We start from the raw sequence: 21,630 nt of genomic DNA, 5'->3' as shown, positions 1-21,630 counted from the left end.
GTAACCTGAAAAAGCTATGTTGTAGAAATGGGGAGACGTTCCTCAATTCTTTCGAATTATTTATGCAATGCTAAAACAATGTGACGTGTGAGAGGCACCATATTGGGATATCCCTCTGAGGGTTTTATGCTCATGTTGCTGGAAAATAGTAACATTATAGAATTAATGTTTCATCCAACGTCATCCTACGTCCTTACTCTCTTGTTGTGAGATCACATTGCTTGTATGCGTGGATCAGTATGAACGCTTTAATGGGCAGAAACTTAAAAGGTGTGCGTAGCTTTAAGCACCACTTGAATCACTTTTGTCAATGTTTCCATCAGTGGGTGTTTATAGATGGAAAACAACAGTAGTCAGGATTGAAGCGCACTTAATAGAGGAATTTTTTCATTCATTCAAGTGTTTAAAGGCCTTTAATTAGCCAAAGGAATTTATTTGATTTCTACTGGCTAGATATTTATAGGCAAACAGGAACCCGCGGACATTTTCCCACGCATATCTCTGGCAGCATTTGCAATCAATTCACAGAGGGGGAGCCTGATCCCAATGTCCGCTTGATGATATCATAAATTAACATACATTCTGAAAAGAGTACTATAAGCAGGAATGCTATCAAGGGTTACATTTATGACACTTCACATGACTTTGCATGATGGTTGTAGCTCTACTTTTAACGTTAATAACTTTTTCACCATCTCGTTCCCATATTTAAAAGCCGCTTTTAAATGGTGAAGCAAAGCTTTCCCGGCAGCCCACGGTTGTAATTTCTTGTGTGTTATGTCCATGGGATGTAATCATAAAACAATTTAATAGAAAGATACCACGAATTGTGATCTGTTTTGATCTTTATGCCCTGCCCCTGGACTCAGTTGTGCTAGGTTGCACTGAAGACTTTCTGTTTAAAAAAAACAAAAAAAAAAAGCACACACAAACCTTGAGATGTTGTAGCTGTAAAACCAAATCATCGAGTTGACTCCTCTTGTCATCAATCTCAGTTTGACGTTTTCGCTTTTCCTGCGGGACACAAAACGGAGATTGATAAACACCTACCATTATTATTTTTTTTTTATAGAGGTGGAGCCTCTCCCAGCTGACCTTGGGCAAGTTCAGGTACACCCTGAACTGGTCACCAGTTAATCAGAAATAAAAATTCACACTCACATTCACACGAGGACAGCTTAGATTCTTAAATTAACCTTTTGAAATGTGGGCGGAAGCCTGCATACCCAAAGAAAATCTACACAAGCACTGAGAGAACATGCAAACTCAACACCGGAAAGGCCAGGGCTTGAATTCAAACCCCAAACCTCGAACCTTGCTACTGCAATTGTTTGTGCAGAAGTAGCCACAACTCTAACCAGTGGGTGAAACAATATAGCACAGGGAAACAATGATAGCAAAATTACACAACTTTCCATTGGAAAAAGTAGTGGGGAAAAGATTACAGGAAGGAAGGAAGGAAGGAAGGATTAGTGCAGTTCTAGGTCAAACTATCAAGGTGTGAGAGGGCTAAGGATTCACTTGTTATAGCTCAAGAGGAATAAGCCACTTCAGGTGTCGAAAGAGACAAAATAAGAGGTTGACCTTGAACTGGGGAGAACGGTGATTAACTGAAGGGGGTGAGGACAAAAAAAAGAAAGAAACAAACGGAGCAATCATCAGTAATGTGAAGTAGCCGTGGACAAAAATACAGTACATGGGAATGTAAACAAGACACTATTGCCCTGCGTGGGATTCTGTGGCCGTCTCTCTCACATTCACACACTTCCTGTTTGTTTTAAATAACCACAGAAAACCGCCAAAATGCGGATGAGCATTGGACCCTTTCTCAGATAAATTTTTTGAGGGGGAGGGTTGAGAAATAAAACGAAATGAAGAGAAACACTTTTTGGAGAAGAACCAAAGGTGGTGGGAAATAATAATGAGAAGCCACAGATTATACACAAAAATAAGAGTAAAATTCAAACTGTTTGGGCACTACTACAACTCCACAAAGATTTCTGGTAAAGGCACCAGAAAAAATGTTTGTACGAAACCATTTAGTGCTGACTCTGCTGTTCCCACCCTTTCATTTTCCACCTAAATTGAACGTTTTGTCACGCCACTGACATACTACATTTTTGGTCCCTTGCCCTCGCTTGCCCTTTTGCCAACATAACAGTGACGGACGTGAGTCGCTGTTGTCTCCCTGTCTGTTGCAAAACTTAACCGAAATCAGCGAGGGGAGCAAAAACAACTTGGCTTTATCAGGTTTGCTGGAAGAATAGGCCATGATGTCATGGAATGGAAGTAAAGAGGGTAGGTGGAGGCGGGAGGGCACAGGAGGGTAGTCTTGTTGGAAAAGTTGACAGCGCGTCTACATTGGCTCCAGTACAATGCAACAAAATCTCCACCAAACCACACACACACACACACATACACACACACGCGCACACTCACACACCACACACACCACACACCACACACACACACACACACACACACACACACAACACACACACACACACACACACACACACACACCACACACACACACACACACACACACAAGACACATCCAAGTGGCAGGGAAATCTACTTTGTGGTTATGATGGTAGCAAAAATAGCAGTAGCACTTCTACTGTGTGCGGGGGGGAAGGTTGTTGGGAGACTCATCTGAAGTATTTGAACGCGTACCCTCATACGCGGTGATCTCTGGACACATGAAACAACATTCATTCACTAATTTTGAACACAAACACAAATAGTACGATGTAATGTTTTGTGTTTTCGACCTTCGATTCAATTCACAACATTCACAGTGGTGAATGAGTGGTGAGCGTCCTCCTCCTCGTCAAGAAAATATGTTGACATTCTTGAAGACACATTAATAGCTACCCACATTCTGACTCACTGAGTATTTGACCAAACCTTGCTTGCAGCTAGACCCTCATACACAATCACTTGTTAATGCAACTTCAATTCATCAAGAACAGGGGAGTGGAGACTCCCAAACCAGTTCAAAAGTCACAGATATCGCAGGATTTTACCAGGAATTAGAATTTTCTTTTCCTTTATTTTTTTTTACTGTGGAAAGTGACTGCTACTGCGTAATATTTGCTTTGCTTATTTTGACATCACAGTGATCTTGTATTAATCCGGCTGTCCCCTCACCCCCAAAAAATAGCATGACATACTTTTTCTGACAGGGACAGCTCAAAAAAAGTACTTGATTGTGAAATGTCAAACTCCAGGCGGTCAAGAGGCCCCAACATGTATACACGACCAGTTAAAAAGTCAATTTTTGATATGTTCTCTTCAAAGAGCTTTTACAAGGTTGCCTCTTTAACACCCATCATTCGTATAGTGATAGTTTATTTAGCCACGGAGGAGAATAAAATGTCTCATTCATACATTGATGATACAACAATCAATCATTAAAGTGTTTGCCAAGTAAAGTGCCTAAAGTGAAGCAAAAGCACTCTGCCGACGGTGGCATATCGGATTATAGGACCCATCAAGCGAGGCATGGGGAAGATTGATGGAAGAAAAGAAGAATACACCTACAGTTATGGATTTAGTGAGAGTCCAGATAACTACATGCTATGAAGAAAATCGTAAAAAAAAAAAAAAAAAAAAAAAAAAAAATCAGACGTCGAGCAATATCTCCATAAGGATTTTGTGTGTGTCGATTGTGTCTTCAAGCAAACCAAAGGTTAACACGGAGTCATTTCAATGTGAAACCAAACTAGGAACAGGCTGGGTCACACTCACAAACCAAGTATAACATCACTCAAAATGAGGTACAGAATTTACGCAAAGATCTGCTGATGCATTGACGAGGGGTACAACATGGATGTTTCACATTCTGAACATTCCAACACACCCAAAAGAAACATCTCCCTGACGAAGATCATCTTTCCGTTCAGCCAACTGCCACAGAGTGCAGAACCCGAAATGGACCTTGCAAGATCCTGATTATTTTCTCTCACATAATGCAACTTTGTTTCGTAACCTGAACGAAGGCAAACTCAGCAGCTTCTCTGCAAGTCGGCTCGGGAAACGCAAATCTGGGACATGACTGAAATACCTTGCATGCCATTGTCATCGGATAGCAGCAGGAGTCTTCTGCATTCATCGTGTCCATGCTGGGATGGCATATGTGTACAAACTGTGCACGTCTTCAGTTTCCTGGAACAAAAATGTGGACGTACAAAGTCCTCCCACCTCCAAGTGAAACCAGAAAACCAGAGTGAAATCAAATCAAATCTTAGGGTGCTAAATTGTTTTTCACATGGTTGAAACTTTACTGCTTATATCAAAAAAAGGTAAATCGTACCCGTAATAAAAAAAAAAAAAATAAACATTCAATAGGCACTATACTTTTTGCAAAATCTGAGATTACAGACGTAAGAGGGCTGCCATTTTGACGGTGCGTAGTTCACTTAGGAGTGATGACTCTGTGGTGAATTAATTTGATAATTGCATCTACATCTCCAGCCAGAAGAGGCACTCTTGGTTCAGATCACACTCCAGGGCATTCAAAAAGTCACTAAAGTATCCATTGTTTTCAGTTTCAGGTATCATTCGGCAAGATGTGAGGCTATCATTTGCAGTTTTTGTCGGCATGTCACCGAACCGGCAAGAAGTTGCTCTGCCTCGAGCTGCAGTTCGGCGCCAGTTTGAGAAGCTCGATGGTGGTCACACTACTCCAATGCATAATATGATATCCAAGGCAAGTTTGTCGAAACAGGTTCTGTTCTTCCCAAACCACGCAGCGGAAACCCTGCTAGTATCACCATGGATGAAAACACTAAACTCCGAGAGCAGTCAGTCGTGCCAAGCAAGGGATAGTCAATGCCGAGGGCTGCACTGGAACTCAACAGGCAGAAATTTTGCAACACTGCTCCAAAGTCAACGAACGAACAATGTTCGAAATAAAATATTTTGGATAATTTAGGAGCGTGTTTTCTATTATCAACAGCCTTTCAAACATATTTAGCGCTCACAATATATTATATGCCAACAAGATTGTTACTGACAGTTTTTTAGCTTAAGCTAATTGGTAGCATTTAGGTAACATTTTAGGCCATATTTACAAAAGCAGTTAGGGATGCTTCGACTTTTGTTGTAATACTTTGCTGTCACTCGGTGTAGCTCAAAACTTCATGGAAATAACTTTAAAACAACTCGGCGAATTCTGTCAGCATCCCACACTCGCCTGTGTAATTACAAGGATGTCCAATCGCATTCACAGACATGACTATTTGGTAGGTCCCAAACAGCTGCTGCTAATTTTGGATAGCATGTCATGCCTGTGGTCCCCGAGACCCCCTACTACCACTCAGCCCTTCTCCATTCCCTGTACCATAGCCAGTGCCTTTTTATCCAGTATCATTTTTACCTTTTTGGCTCTGCAGATTGAATCAAAGGCATTATTATTATTATTTTTGCACAATGTGAACTAACAAAAATCCTTACACACATATGTGCAGTATTTATATCATGATACTGAGTACAGTGGAACCCCGATATATGCAGGACTATAATTATATACCATTATACTATAATTGACGCCCACTATAATTGAGCTGGAAAAAAAAAAAAAATTCTGGAACAGGCAACGATAAAATACCACTGAAAAATGTTACACCTTATTAAAATACAATATTTGAAATGCCTTTCAGTATTACAGCGAAAACTGAAAAAAAAAAATCAAATTCGTTGCACTTTTTTTCCTTTTTAAATCATCTTTGTAAAGGCGGCTATTTTGTTTCATCATACTTGCAATATATGAGTAACAAAATGTTCTTGGTACATTTTGAGATTTTTTTATCCTAAGAAATATTGAACAGTTCATTAACGATCAAGTGACTTATTGTTACTGTAGGACAAAATAGTGGCTCCATTCCATGTATTGGGTCAACTGCACAGTGCTGCTGACAGCAAAACGCTTCCGTCCATTTACTACTTTTGACTCAGTCCGTTCCTCCCGCCTTTCCACAGCACAGCAGTCACAAATCTCCGCACATGCCAATGTCTAGCGATTGCAGCCCCCTCTTTCTCACTCTGTCCCACTCACTTCCCGCCGTAAGACCCTCAACTAAGTGGATCCAGAAAGTCCCCAGCATCCGTTACGATCACTACTTCGGACTGGGAGCAATCTGCGGTTGGACGGGGGGCTTTAGCAGTTAAAACGTCATTACTTTTACAAGACTGCAAATATGAGTCTTAAAGAGGTTGGGTGCTTTATCTAGAACTTTGATCTGCTGCAGTTCCTGTCTCGTGGTCAGTGTCTGCAGATGTCTTCTCCCCAACACACACACAAAGATATATTGGAAAAGCGATTCTGGCGTGTTTGGGGGCATCTGAAAGTCCAAAGTGCTGAGATCATCTGTGTAAACATGTCCCAGACACAGCAGTATGACCTGCGTGTTCACACGTTGGACACGGATTTGGAGGGTAAACTCCCATTCCGCTACTTGTACCACATGCAACGGCTAATTAAAAAGATGCTGCGCTCGTCATTCATTGGTTGATTTTCAAACCACACGTGCAGAGCCCCACACCCTCGCACGCAAACATACACTGAACCACACGTGTAATCAGTTCTTTAGGAAACCCAGACCAGACTCTACTCCCCCCCCAACTAGTATAATTTCATGTTAGGACCGTAACAATTACAGGCCTGAATTTAAAAGCATGACATCAACGTAATCCGACTAATTAGTAACCGCAGAAACTGGCACCACTGGCATCAGTAGGAACCCCCTTCTGTGTATTTGACAGCCAAAAGACCGATGAAGAAACATGAAACCGCTGGGTTAAAAGAATATTAGTCTCAACATGGCCCTGACAATGTTTGATTCGTTTACAAACCTTCTTAGTGTTGTACTTGGATAATTTTTTTTCTTTTTACAATGTGTAACATATGTCTATGAAATCAAGTTATTAAAATACTCATGTGATCATGATTAAGGGCGGCAGTAGTTCCGGCACCATAGAATTAGCATTTTGTGGACAAGGCGCGACCCCCAACTGCTTAGGGCACTGTTTGTGTGCAATGCTCTAATTCTGACATCTTTCCATTGAGTGCATGTCTGTATTATCCAAATAGTGCATGTCTAAATCTCTGGCATTGTTCCGGACATGCTGGTTCTGTGGTCTTTAAAAGAGGGCATATTATGGAAATTGAGTTTGTCTGTAACGAGACCAATTAGCCATCCGCAAGCGCCACCCCTAGATACCCAGCGGACGTGTTTCAAGCATTTGGTGGGGTGTGATTACACAGTCAATGCAGTTTGTGCGGCTACACACAAATCCATGCAGGGCGGCGCAAATAACGCTGATGACGTTGCGCGAAAAACGCAGGAAGGCCCCGCCCCTTGCCGAGCTCACAGCGCTGATGAAACGCATGCGCTTTCATTGTGTCCAAATGTGTCACGTGGGCAAACTCAAGCGAAGGATGCAAGCCGAAGTGATCTTTTGGATCCGGTGGGTAGATTGCACGAGACAGGCTGATCTCAGCGGGGGTCTGAATAAAACTTGTGAGCTATGGAGTGGAAAACCTAAAGCTAAGGACGTCATCTTTTCTCATTGCTTCCAGTTGTATTTAACTTTCTAGTACTATCCTGGAGCATGAAATGTGAACCATGAACTTTTTCAGGTGGCCTACTTATTATGCCTTTGAAGTCTTGCAATGACATAATAGTGATGACAGTCTTATGAATGTGGGAGAGTAAAAGCAACTATTAGCTCACTGCTTCATCCATGAGTAACCCTCCTTGAGATACCGTCTGTGCTCCGTGTGCATTATGCTTGCAGCTGTCTGCTACCACACAGGCTTTCTATTTAAATATGAAATATGACAAGGGCCTGATAGCACAGTGGTCCAAGTGGTTAGCGCATTTGCCTGGCACTAGTGCAAATCTTGGCTCGGGCCTTGCTGTGCTCTCCTCATGCTTTTGCGGGTGTTGGGTGTTCTATCAGTACGCCATTGTCTGTAGGCGTCAATGAGAGTTTGACGAGTTGCTTGTCTGCGTGCTCTTTGACTGACTGACGACCGGTGCAGGGTGGATCCTGTCACTATCCTTAATTCAGCTAGGATAGTCTCAAGCTAACCTGAGAGGCTCAATTGTCTTAGTGGGAGTAAATTGTTTTCATTTGTTTTCTTCAGACACAGACAGATTGATCTGGAGCATGTGTGATAGAAAGCTCAATAGAGCTGATTGGTGTTGGCGGTTGGCTCGGACTCAAGGTAAGTCTTCCAGCTGGCTAAAGATGTGGCGAAAACAGACAATGATGTGAACGATAATTACATTTTGGACTATGAATTATTGATGCGATCTTTGGCTCGTCAGCTGTGGAGCGCTCACACACTGTAAAGCTCCATTCGAGGGTGCTCTGATGCTCAGTCAAACAAAAGAAGATTATTTTAAAAAGCTAGAAAAATAACATAATCGGTGGAAGTTTAAAGCACAGATCCAGTTTTAAACATTTCTCAAATTCCAGTATGCATTTGGGCATGCTTGCCTTTTATGAATATTATCTTTCCTCTATCTCTTGATTGGCTCCTGTATCAACATTGGACCTGCAATGCTTTTCACACTTTAAAGCTTACAGAAAGAGCGCTTAGCTTCGCGCTTAGAGAATTGTAACCCTCTGGGGAAAAAAAAAAAAAAAAAAAAAGTAACCCTCTGGTGGGTTTTCTCGGGAGCCATTAGTGCTCTGCCCAAATGATTTACTCTCATCTAAGTGCAATGTTCGTTATTTCACAGCTTTTGGAAGCCCAAGTAGGATATTTCTACTATGAGTACATGGCGCAATTCTTTGTTGGGGAAAGTTTACAACAGCTGCCACCATAATCTGCACGCTTTGCAAAAACGCCTTGTTTTTCTTGGACATGCGTACTGTATCACCCCAAAGTATAAAACGACAAGATGTGTCCACCTCTTTTCCACCAATGGGAACTTTCCACTTGATTTCTTAATGTAGCAAGCTGGTGGACATAAATGAGGCCTGCTACGGCTGCCGTGTTTCATTGTGGCTAAAATAGTTTCTCCATGTGCCGCAGCCGCTGTTGCTGCTGCTGCTGCTGTTCCCCTCACTTGTGTGCTTTGGGAATGTGTGTGTTCCTCTGCGCCTTGAGCGTGTGTGGTATGCTTTGGTTATAGCTGGCGCCAAATTTAGTCACAGGCAGTCGACCCAGGCCTGACTGTTGCTCTGAAGTCCTATCAGCAGATAACCCAACACTTCCACAGATACCTCGACCGCACAGGGTGTCGTTTAGTAAAGACCTTTAGTTCATCGTTAGCAAGCAACTAAAAAAAAAAAAATAATAATAATGCACATTGACCGCAGGGCCTACCCCGAAAGACACAGAAAAACGACAGAAGCCACGAAGTACAGGAGAAAGACATAGACTCCATTTTACCATTTTGCTTTTGCCTTATTTTGTCATTGTTCAGTGCCTCTCAGTCAAGTTAATTTATTTTCAAAATGTTGCCCTACCATAATAACATTTTGAATGGTGTCCTGCATGTCCAATTCTCAGAATTTAGCTGAACAATCAATTGAAACATGCTTTGCAATGCCAGGTTTTAAACAAGTACATCCATTGGCTGACAAACCTGAATGATCAGAAACATGATCAAAACTTCCCCGCTCAAAATAAGGAATATTTGACAATTTGTTTGAATGACTCAAGCGCTTTTATTTTTAATGAATCATTTGTGTTGGATGCTATATATCAGAATCAGGTGGCGGCAAATTTTTATGAAAAATCATTACAACGATAACATCATGGAATGTGTCATTATATGTATTCATTAGTCACTGGAGGGCACATATTTCAGATATTTTCCCCTTACGGGGCATTTACACCATTTCCAGACTGAACATCAAATCATGAATATACATGTAAATCGTACATTGATATTCATATCAAATACTTTGTAGTAAAACTGTTCTTGCACTGATAAAACCTTCAAACATGACATATTTACAAGGATGTTATTTGACAGTCACAATATGTAGCTTCCGATAGAAATTACAACTAAATACTGCTCACTTAAAGCCATGTTTTAGCACACACACACACACACAACACACACACACACACACACACACACCATCTCGACTATTTTAAACACACACACAAACACAAACGCATGTTGATCTGTTCTTTGGAATGAATAGTTGCATGAAACTGAAGCAGACGAAATGCGAGAATGAATGTTGCAGTAGATGAGACACAGGCAAGTGAAATAGACTGCGGGACTTCGAAGGTCCTCCATAGATGGCAAAGTTTATAAAAACACAAGTAGATGAAAAGTGGCTCATGTGCCCGTCAGTCGATGACTTAGAGCCCCCCGTGGGGAAACAGACAGATGAGCGAGGCAACACAAAAAGGTGAGCGGAGACAAAAAAGGTGAGTGGAGACAGTTTGAAGACACTGTGACTTACCGCCAAGGCCTGCAGCCTCTCTTTGTGGAGCTGAGCCTCCTCACACGACATCCTGAGAGGGGAAAGCAGGGGAGAGGGGAGGTGGGGAGGGTGAAAGGAGAATGAGAGGTGAGACTTTGGGAGAGCTGGGGTCCTAAATGTCAGAGACTCTAATGGAAAGGGTCAGGGGGTTGAACAGAGAGGGCACAACAGGTATCAGGATGAGGTCCTTGCTCAGGAATAATCCAACAGGCAGGAGACAGCTACGCAAAGATCTTTCAGTCACCGGCCACAAGTCTCCTACTCTCTGTCGCGATCAGCCACTCTTTCTTTTGGCCCGCCGTCTCTCCTCCCATTCGCCCCGCTTCCCTCCCTCTCTCTTTTTTAGGCAAGAGCCATGTATGACTAAACAGCTGGGAGGAGCAGCCGAGGCAGAGGGAGAGAAGTGACGGCGTGAGGGATGGAGTGAGACCGGAGGGAGACGGACAAGCAATAAGGATAAAGAGTTAGTGGGGAAAAAGTTGGCATTACTTTTGCTTTGTGTCCAAACTCATACAGGGCCAATAGATCAGTTGCTCTCATCATATGGCATGTAAAAGCGTCATCCGCCACACATTTTTCAGCCAGAATCCACTTTCCGGTGTGCACGGTATCTTTTCTGCTCTTTGAACGGTTTTGACGAGCGGGTCTCGGCCGAGAGGAATCAAAAACTACATCATCATCAATCTGGTTGCCATCTCTTGGCAATATTCTTGGCTTGCAACACTGGAAAGACTAAACACAAAACCCTCCTGACTCTGTGTGCTGTGCATAAAAGAAGCATTCAGCATGCCATGAATCGGGTTACAAAAATAATTTTAAATAATTACAGTGAGATCTGAGAGGTCAGATCCCCTGAAATCACCCAAACCAGTGATTGACTGACATTTCCTGCTACTGTTTCCCAAAACCTTGTTCAGTTGTTGTCTTTGAACTGCTGTAACACAAGTTATGTGGTGAGGGACCTTATCCCAACAAACGTTACCAAATTGATTCCATCCATTCAGTCATTTTCTTTGCCGCTGATCCTCACAAGGGTCGCGGGGAGTGCTGGAGCCTATCCCAGCTGTCAACGGGCGGGAGGCAGGGTACACCCTGAATTGGTTGCCCAAACACTTTTTACAGCAGACTCCTCAGCTTCTATTTCTCTACCTTTTCGACTTCCTCCTCCGCTCACCTTCCCTCCTTTCTGGCAATACCTGTCTCCTCCCAAACATTTGTTTCCTAGCATTCTTTTTTCCACCCTCTCTCTCTGCCTCCTTCCACAGGCGAACATCCTTATAAGGGAAAAAAAACAGCAGCAGTGGCGGAAGACTCAGAGGGGAATACAGAAGCATGTAACACACACGCACGCAGTACAATGTACATGCAAACATACCAGACTTTGGCGAGAATAACAAAACAAAGCGTGACTGCATGTGGCGAGTCATTTTCCCGTTACTTGGCTGCTGCTATGGACCAATAAATGAAATGCTGCATTTTGGGATTAGGAAATCCAGAGATGTAGCGTATTCAGTGAATTCAGATACGATTGACCCTACTTGCGGGGGCTTTATTTTTAGATTTGCGCTGCCGTAATAACTGCCGATTTCAAGTGAACACAAATCAACTGACTTTCTGTCAGCCAGCACACTAAAAGCACCCTCGATGAATTAGTCATGATACGCAACCTTTTTAATTATTTACATACAGTTTAATTGTGTTCCTACAATTTTTTTTAACAACGCAAAATAAAGTGGGCGGCACGTTAGCATGTTCTCCCCGTGCCTGCGTGGGTTTTCTCTGGGCACTCCGGTTTCCTCCCACATCCCAAAAAACATGCAACATTAATCGGACACTCAAAATTGCCCCAAGGTGTAATTGTGAGTGCGGCTGTTTGTCTCCATGTGCCCTGGGATTGGCTGGCAACTAGTTCAGGGGTGTACCATGCCTCCTGCCCATTGACAGCTGGGATAGGCTCCACCCTCGTGACAATAAGTGGCTAAGGAAATGCATGGATGGAAAATAGAGTGCTACTTGAAGGAACAATTGTATTTGAAAGATGATTTAACCAGTGAAAGACGAGACTGTTTGCCTGATCACCACATCGTTGTTCAAAGGAGAAAGTCAAGTGTGAGTGGCAACGACAGTCACAAAGTAGTGCTAAAGCCTTTTATTTGCTTAACTGCAGCAGTTACTACGAAGTCTATTTGAGGGAACCCGTTTATTGGGCTGGGGGGTTAGTATGCTGTATTTAAATAGTCACACTTCGTAAAAAGACCTAATTTTACATTCGCTTTTAACTCCGAGCTGATGTTCCATTCTGCATAACTATGAATTCCAAGTTCACTTTCACAAATGTGTGGGCCATTTGCCAGGGAGTAAAGACGACACGTGGTGATGTCATATATTAGAATAAAGGTCAATAAATCCACCTTGTGATATCACGTTTTTTTTTTTTTTTAAACCAGTGGTTAAAAAAGGAGCCAAATATTTAAAGTATGCTATTCATTTGTTAAAGATGACATTTTAATCGAGATACATATAAGCCAACAAGCGCCATGACATACTGTGAAGTACTTTTTCTGATTATTTTTATTTTGCTCTGGCTTCCTTTCTGATCATATTGTGCTAATGTCATGCCTACTGGTGTGTTGTACATTGTATTTGGAAACTGGTATTTGACAAGGTATACTGTGATGCAAAAAGTCACGTTGGTGTTGGGCATTTGGGCTGTACATCTCTTACATTCATTGTAATTTCCAATTTCTCCAACACGTTCACTTCCCCAGTTTTACAATGTGATCGTATCAAGTTCTGCAGTTCACTGTTGATGGCATCTGTACTAAGACATGCACACCCAGACTATTAATGTCTCATAACCAGACTGAGTCGTACTGTACAGCTGTCTGCTTTGAGAAGGCGGACCAGTCACAGACGGGTCTGGCTTTTCTCTGCGACCTGGATTAACACCAATCACATCATGAGTCCATGTTGGCCTGCGCTTGCTGTCGTTCTTCACATGCTTCTTCTATTTATCACAACCTCTCTGAATTGTCAGACCGCATTGTTCTGGTCCGATACAGTCACGCACCCTTCTTCTTTCACCTCCTAAGATTCTGCCAGCTTTCCCCGACCCACACCATTCTGGCGTCAGTTTCGTATATGCCCACCTCCGGAGACAACGGCGTCATTGTTCGCCTACATCGCCACGACGACACAATGACTTCACTGCAGAGTCAGCCCAGCTCCGCCCACCCTCAATCCCGACTCAGACGTAATAGCCTCCAGATGTGGAACTACAAGGAGGATAACACACACGCACACACACACACACACACCACACACACACACACACACAAACACAGGAAAATAACAACATACAGAGTGTAATGGAGGAAGCGGGACTTAGTAAATATCTACAAATAAAGTAAATTGGAAAAGCTTGCACGAGTCTGAGTGAATGCCTAACCTCAAGAAACAATTTTTCTCCTAATGGGACTGCCAGAGCTTGATCCCATGCATATTTTATACATCGGGGAGGTCGACTTGTTTACATGTGACACCGCCTGCATGTCATCTTCCCTGCTTGCATCGTATATCGGAACACAATCAAAACGTTTAAACAAATCTGGAAGCATTTATTTGATTGATGTTTTGTGTAACCGTTGGCTCGCAATGTATGCAACGTAAAACTGGCTGCTCTCAATCATGCAGGTCAGGCTGAAAGCATCTGATAGTGAGCCACCAGACCCGGACGCAAGCCTGTAAAATGGACTATTCTTGATAGAGAACATTGATTTCAATGTAAAACTGTACCTTGCATTCAATTATGGATAATGTCGACAGCCATGAAGTTATTGTCATCCACATACCAAAGTTTTTCTGTAGTATGAGAAATCAAGTTGTATATTCATGCGTGCTCAGTTAGATAGACTTCGTAATATCATGTTATGCTGTTCTACACCACAGCAAAGTACCGTAATTTCCCCACTATAAGCCGTGACTTTTTTCACATGCTTTCAACGTTTGCGGTTTATGCTGTGATGCGGCTAATTTGTGCATCTTTTCTAAAGGCTGGAAGGGGCATTTGAGTGGAAAAGGTAAGAGTGAGACTGGTGGAATATATGTGCCGGGGAAGTGACTTTTACCAGTCCGGCCCTGTTAGCGCTGCGCTAGCGTGTTACTGCCATGTCTCAATTATTTTTACCATTATTTTTATTTTTAAACGGCTCTGTTAGCGTGGTGGCGCTATCGTTAAACTCTCTGTGTAAAGTCCTTCTTTGTAAATAGCTCGTGTTTCAATGTCGGTTTCAATGTGGGCACTTTTGCGGCTTTTGCACAGCTGCGGTGTATGTATGTACCAAATGGTATTTCCTTTACAAATGTACTGGGTGAGATTTATAACCAGGTGTGCTCTGCAGGCCGGGAATTACGGTACCAAAAAAAAAAAAACAACTCCCCCCGATTACTGCTGTTAGTTGCTTTTGATTTGATAGTGTTTAACTTTTTAAGTACCCCCATAGACACATTCAGCTATTTTTGGGGGTAAAAAGACATCAAATTAGAGGCTATTGGCTGCAAATGTTTTGCGACTCACCCAAAGGCATTTGGGATGGACGCTATCTTACCCCTGACCTTAATGGATGAAGGTTCATGACAGAAAACAGAAAATGGACGACTGGATATCAATTTAGACTGACATGATCAAAATAAATTATTCTTTGCCCATTGTTAGCAAAGCATGCTAAATTAAGCAGTGTTAAGTCTGCAGAGATGATTGTGTAAAACATTGCTTTTATGACTGTATGTCATCAGTCACGCAAGAAATTTATAGTATTTTTTAAAGTAAAGTAAGCTGTGGGTGTATTATACAAAAATAAAATTGTGTTACATTGTAACTAATGCTTACATTAACGTCTAATACTCACAGTTCTGAGGACCTGGGTTCAATCCCGGCCCCACCTGTGCAGAGTTTGCATTATCTCTCCGTGCCTGCATGGGTTTTCTCTGGGCACTCCGGTTTCCTCCCTAATCCCAAAACCATGCAACATTAATTGAACATTCTAAATTGCACCTAGGTGTGATTGAGAGTGCGGCTGTTTGTCTCTATCTACCCTCCGATTGGCTGGTGACCAGTTCAGGGTGTTCCCCGTGTCCTGCCCGTTGACAGCTGGGATAGGCTCCAGCATTCCCCACAACCTTTGTGAGGATAAGCGGCTAAGAAAATGGATGGATGGATGAACAAAATCATCCATCCATTTTATGCAATTTACCCTTATTAAACTCATGGATTGGCAAAAGTAATTTAAATTTTCCAGCTTTGATTGAATCCGGTAACAAGAGTGATGGAAAAAAAAAAAACCCACTAATTATGTTTATGTAAGTGTTGTGGTGGTTGTTGTACCCTGTCTCCTGCCTGTTGACAACTGGGATAGGCTTCAGCATTCCCGCGACCCTTGTAAGGATAAGCGGCTAAGGAAATGGATTGATAGATGAATGAACAGGTGGAACTCAAAAAGCGCACATAAGAGTGAAGACCTCCTTCAAGCCAAAACAAATGTGATTGATCAGCATAAAACTTGTATTATGCATTATTTATTAAGAAATTAATTATCTCGTGAAGGGATCTGTGTTATCCAAGGCCCGTTCCTTACTGCCTTCACAACATTTTATGCAATCCCTTAAAATGTTATCGTAAGTAAGTATAAAAGGCCCTCTCTAATGGTGTGTACATTCACAACTATTCCATGGTTTTGGACTTCATAATCTCTGCATAAATAAATTCCCCCAAAATGGACTCAGTAGTCAATTTAGGCTTATGTTCTGATGACGTTTTATATTCATATATATATATATATATATTCATATATTATATTCATATATAACTTTGGGCCGCCCACATTCAGGTTGAAATCCTGCACGAGCCTGCTGACGTCAGCAGTAGAAGATGATCACATTTACAAAACTAGCACAGGTTCTGCAGTGCAATTGTTGCCTATATTGAAAGTCTGGATTTTTTATTATTATTCTTTTTTTTTCCAATCATGTTTAAAACAATGAGGTAAAATACATTGGGGTAGGCTGGTTTTGTTAAAATCAAAGAAAGGCAAATGTGTGAGCATGAGCTGAAAAGTTGTCACTATAGAGATGGGGGCATTGTGGCCAAGAGTGACAATGTATAAAATTAATAATTTTTTTTAACAATTTAATAAAAATTGTTTGTTAAAAGACACAAATGGCAATTAATTATAATCGCCCTTATTGCTATAATGATCACAAACCAAACAATCATGGTACACCACTTCTGCAGACCAAGCATACCAAGTCATGAGGCCCTCCACATGTGTGTATTCTAAAGGTTTTTAATATTTAATGAACTATATAGACCTTAAAATTCTTTCAGGGTATTGTTATATATCACGTGAATCATCTTCGTGCTCAACTATAATTGATATGAAGATGAATCAACATTGAATGTTTACAATTTGGATGAAAAGCTTCTCTCGTGTCAATCTCCACTTCCCCATTGCTTTCTCCTTGGTTGACACCGACAGCAGCGCTACTGCAACTGGAAAGCACGTGTAGCTCTTGCTTTTGTTGCTTCCATACATTTAGTGTCACTGTGAAAAAGGTGGACTTTGTTTTACTCGCGCCTCCTCCTCTAATTGAAATCGACGATCAGCACCATCCTGAAACACAAGGATGCCCTCAAAGGAAGTGATGTTGCTCAAGGAGCCACCGTGTTGACCAAGCAGAGGCCACAGATCTTGGAAGAAGTCGAAAAGTTGCTTCTTATTTTCTTAAACGAGCAGCAGTTAGCTGGGGATAGTGTTGGCGAGGAAGGGAGGAGATGTCATCTGATGAGCCTGAAGGCAGGATGGATGTCTCAAGTGCTGATATAAAAGCTATCTGCGCCAAATGGAACGACATCCATAATTTTGTAGAAACCCATCACCCTAACAAACCAGAATGTTGCAGAGCGCTGCAAAATTTTAATGACGTTGTCAGGAGCCACCTCAGGAAGGTGCTCAAAAGATAGCAGAAACAGTCTACATTAGATACTTTGTTTAAAAAAGGGCGAGTCACCCCCACCGCAGACATTTGAAACAGTTGTTTTGCAATGCTTTTTTCTTTTGTTCCATTAACCCTACCTCTAGTTGCAAGTAAAAAATTTTGTACATTACTTTTTGTGCAAATAAAAACCAGTTTGTCCGTTTCTTTTCCCCCTTATTATTGCTTGTTTAAAGTTATTCTGCACTTTTGTCAATAATACAAGGTTTACAAGGCTGGGGGCCGAGTCCCTACAGATATGGCAATGCACTCCCAGCCTAGCATACAGTACTGCTAAAGCATACATTTTAAGCAGAAAATAAATATATTTCATAAATTATTTAATTATATAAAGTATTTAAACTATACATGTAATTCGACTATGCAGTTTCTTATCAGGAAAAGTGCAAAAAGAAGCTTTAAAAAAATATTTTTTTTAGGTTTGGAACGCATTATTTCATTTCCCATCCATTGTAATGGAAAAACGCGCTTCGGTTTTTGTACTTTCCGGTTCTCAACTGGCTTTCCGTAACGGATTGTGTTCGAGAACCGAGGCACCACAGTAATTGTTTTAAATTAGGAGGGAAAAAAACAATTTGTTTTGATGAGGCATTTGGGCATCAGTAGAAGTCTTGGCAATTGTCTTCCTTGTGGTTATGGTAAATCTGTCCCTGACTGCAGAGAATGATCCATACACCTGCAGTAAAACATATTGAATCGAATGGCCTGCAAAATGGCTCACACAAGCAGGTTGGACCGGGACTGCAGCCTGCACATCGTCAATGCTGAACATGCAATATTACACACTCACGCCACTGCACTGTATTATCGTGTTCAAGGTGTGGATCAAAATATCCGCAAAAAGGAGGACACATCCATGACAGACTGGATGGACAGATAATATGTGACACATTTCTGATTGCCCGGTGCTCTGCAAAGGGAGTGCGAGGGTGCGTGAGGCCAAGCGAGGAAGGAGTGTACAGTGTGTTCCGCGTGCTCCAGTCATGACTGAGCAGCAGCCTCCCCATGACAGGGTGCTGGTTCCCATGACAACGCCTGTCAAATGGAAGGGTGAGAGATGGAGGAGTACATGCAGGGAGAGGCGAGACGGAGGGAAGCGACTGATCGGGATGAACGCCCAAGTGTTTACTCACCGCACTGCCGCCGTGCCGTTCCGCTGCAACGGTGTGTCCGACATCATGGCCGCAACACCCTCTGCTCTTCTTCTCTTCTCCATTCCTCCCTCCCGTCTGCCACCCACAGACTTGTCTTCCTTCTTCCTCTCCTCCTCTTGCCCTCTCCTTCTCCCCTTCCTTCTCCTCCTCCTTCCTCTTGCCTTTTTGGTGAGTGCTCGTCACGCTACGTGTCGGGGAAGCTGCCGCAGCTCCTACGTCCCTGCATCATCCTGCTCTCCAAGGGATGGAGGGGAGCACTGCGTGTGTGTGTGTGTGTGTGTGTGCATGTAGGAGATAGAAAATATTAGTAGGGTCACTAATATGTCAAAATATGCAGGATGCGCAGAAAATACTCCTCTGTTGGTCAATGCCTTGATTTCAAAAGTGCACTAACATAAGGGATGCGTACACTAAGACTAATTCTACACGATTACCTGCAGATTAATAAATTTGTATTAGTAGAGGGAGGGGCGGCACGGTGGCATTGGCCTCACAGTTCTGAGGTCTCGGGATCAATTCCGGACGCGCCTGTGTGTAGTTTGCATTTTCTCCCCGTGCCTGCGTGGGTTTTCTCCAGGCACTCCGGTTTCCTCCCACATCCTTAAAAAAAAAAAAACATGCAACCTTAATTGGACACTCTAAATTGCCCCTAGGTGTGATTGTGAGTGCAGCTGTTTGTCTCCATGTGACGTGATTGGCTGGCAACCAGTTCAGGGTGTGCCCCGCCTCCTGCCCGTTGAGAGCCGGGATAGGCTCCAGCACTCCCCGTGACCTTTGTTAAGATAAGCAGCTAAGAAAATGAACGGATGGATAGTAAATGATGGATGGTTAGCAGACACCACATGGTCACCTTCAGGCAAACATTTCAAGCTACAAGAATGTGACCACTTCTGCCAGATGTAGCCAATTTGAAAAGGGACACACATAATCTGCAGATGATTTTCAGCTTGCCTCACACTTGGCATTGTAGTGCAAAAATGTCTGGTGGTCTAGACATGAGTGCACATAACTAAGACAAAGCTTCACTTATCGTGTATTTGTTTACTTGTTTTGTTACATTTCATTTTGACTTAAACTGAATGAAATCATCTTTCGATGTAATCTGGTCTGAAAAGCATTTTTTTCCTCCCCATCATAACTTAAGTAAACATTCATAATGTTAAACAGACAGTTAGCAGTTGTTTTTTTAAATGATGAATGAAGAAAAATAGGGGCTGAAGCAAAAAGGGCTCTTCTTTAATAAAGGGCATAAAGAGCAGATGCTTAAGCACTACCTTGTGGCTATGTGTGCGGGTGCCTGCAGTGGAGTGGGGGGAAAAAAAACTGCCAATTTTAGATGTTATTAACACGTGTACATCATAAGACAATGTGGTGAACATGAACAAAAATCTGCTGACACTTGCTGGCCACAACATTATGTATCCTTGAACAGTCTAATGAGATCCGTCCATCTTTTATCACTTATCCTCACAAAGGTCGCGGGAGGGCTGGAGCCTATCCCAGCTATCTTTGAACAGGGCGGCTAGGTACACCTGGTACCGGTTGCCAGCCAGTCAGAGGGCCCATAGAATCAAATTCTCATTTTATTTAGATAACGCTTCCCCATTTCCCTACAGCGATGTTTTAATCAAAGCCTCATCGGAGGGTCTAGTGTGCCAAAATGTTTCACATTCTTGACTGACACACTCCATATGAAATCTTGTGGAAGCTTTTTCTTCTTCTTGTCTAATCTGCCTTGTCTCTGTGCCCTCCGTGGCTTTCTTTTTGTGGACTTGGTGGTTCTCATGTTTATGTTTCTCATACTAATTAAGGGACTGACCTTACGTGGATAGCACACATGCACATGCTCATCTTTTTATGCACACATACAGAAAGACAATGACTGCAGTTTTAGAGACTGCAGTTTTAATCACTGATTGTTATACTGTTGACTATGTTACTTAACTGTACTACAGAAACTAGTCATTCATTAAAAAAAAATAATCTGTATTGTTCGTTTATGTCACTTAAATTTGGAAAAACTCACAACAGTGAGAGATACATAATTGCCAGTCCAGTACTGTTGGTGGTTCTTTTGAAAAAGGGAGAACACTGTCCTCTTGTGGAATAGTGGATGCTATTACAACATGACAACCCTATTTGTAAAATGCGAACTACTTGGGCAATGTTTAATAACGGCTAAAAGTTTGATAGACACTTCAAAAAAATAGATAAATAAATAAATAAATGTAAAAAAATCTAAATCAAACTCCACCTAATTATTCCATGTTATCAATCATTAATGATTGGGTATATTAATAATTACCAACAATGATTTAATATGATGGACGGATTTAACAAAATAGGAAAGACAAATATACTGTAAATATGCAACTTATTTTTCCAATCCATCTCAGCAAATGTTTACATTTACAAATGATCACTTCTTCAACACTCCTAGATAATCACAACGTCCCATCACTAAATTACTCATGTAGTCTTTGACAGCGACCACGCACCATAGACGTAGCATAATGTGTGGTGCAGTATATACAAGTTCAACTTGCATTTTGACAACAATCAAAATATTAGGCAGCCTACATCGGCACAATCGAATGACATCCACAACTTAAACAGCCTCAAATTTACATTGAGGACAATGCATTATATTGATACAAGACAGAATGGTATAATTTCATTTATTTTTTTTTTCAGGAAGGACCACCATATATAGCTAATGAGAATCAATTCTTAAAAAAAAAAAAGTTTATACAAGCTTGTTAGAGTTCAATTCAGTACATATTAACTGTACTTTTGTGCATTTATTTATTTTAGCAACAACTGTGCCTTGACGTTTTATCTATTGTTTTTTCACCCAAGATGTTCTTCGATTTTTATTCTATTTTATTGCACTTTGTGGAGAAGCACTCATCCTTTCATTGTATGCACAGCACATAATGACAATAAAGGCTTTGGATTTTAT

The 21,630-nt window shown here is 41.8% G+C and overlaps 1 protein-coding gene across 9 annotated transcripts in view; it reads right to left on the bottom strand.

The window, feature by feature from the left end:
- LOC133490490 (PALM2-AKAP2 fusion protein) overlaps nt 1-21,630 on the bottom strand; it is a 125,414-nt gene that overhangs the window by 56,035 nt on the left and 47,749 nt on the right. For 5 of the 9 annotated variants that reach the window (XM_061800625.1, XM_061800627.1, XM_061800633.1 and 2 more), the window contains exons 2-3: nt 10,444-10,495; nt 934-1,014 (exon numbers count right to left, since the gene is read on the bottom strand). In XM_061800625.1, coding sequence (XP_061656609.1) covers nt 934-1,014; nt 10,444-10,495 — 133 coding nt within the window. Of the gene's footprint in view, nt 1-933; nt 1,015-10,443; nt 10,496-18,647; nt 18,926-19,102; nt 19,269-21,630 lie in introns of all 9 variants that reach the window. The other 4 variants (XM_061800628.1, XM_061800629.1, XM_061800630.1 and 1 more) reach the window with 2 other exon arrangements.

Source organism: Syngnathoides biaculeatus, chromosome 17, assembly GCF_019802595.1.
Source record: "Syngnathoides biaculeatus isolate LvHL_M chromosome 17, ASM1980259v1, whole genome shotgun sequence".
Classification (NCBI taxonomy): domain Eukaryota; kingdom Metazoa; phylum Chordata; class Actinopteri; order Syngnathiformes; family Syngnathidae; genus Syngnathoides; species Syngnathoides biaculeatus.
Note: the sequence above shows the minus strand (reverse complement) of the source record. Positions and strands in the feature narration are given on the sequence as shown.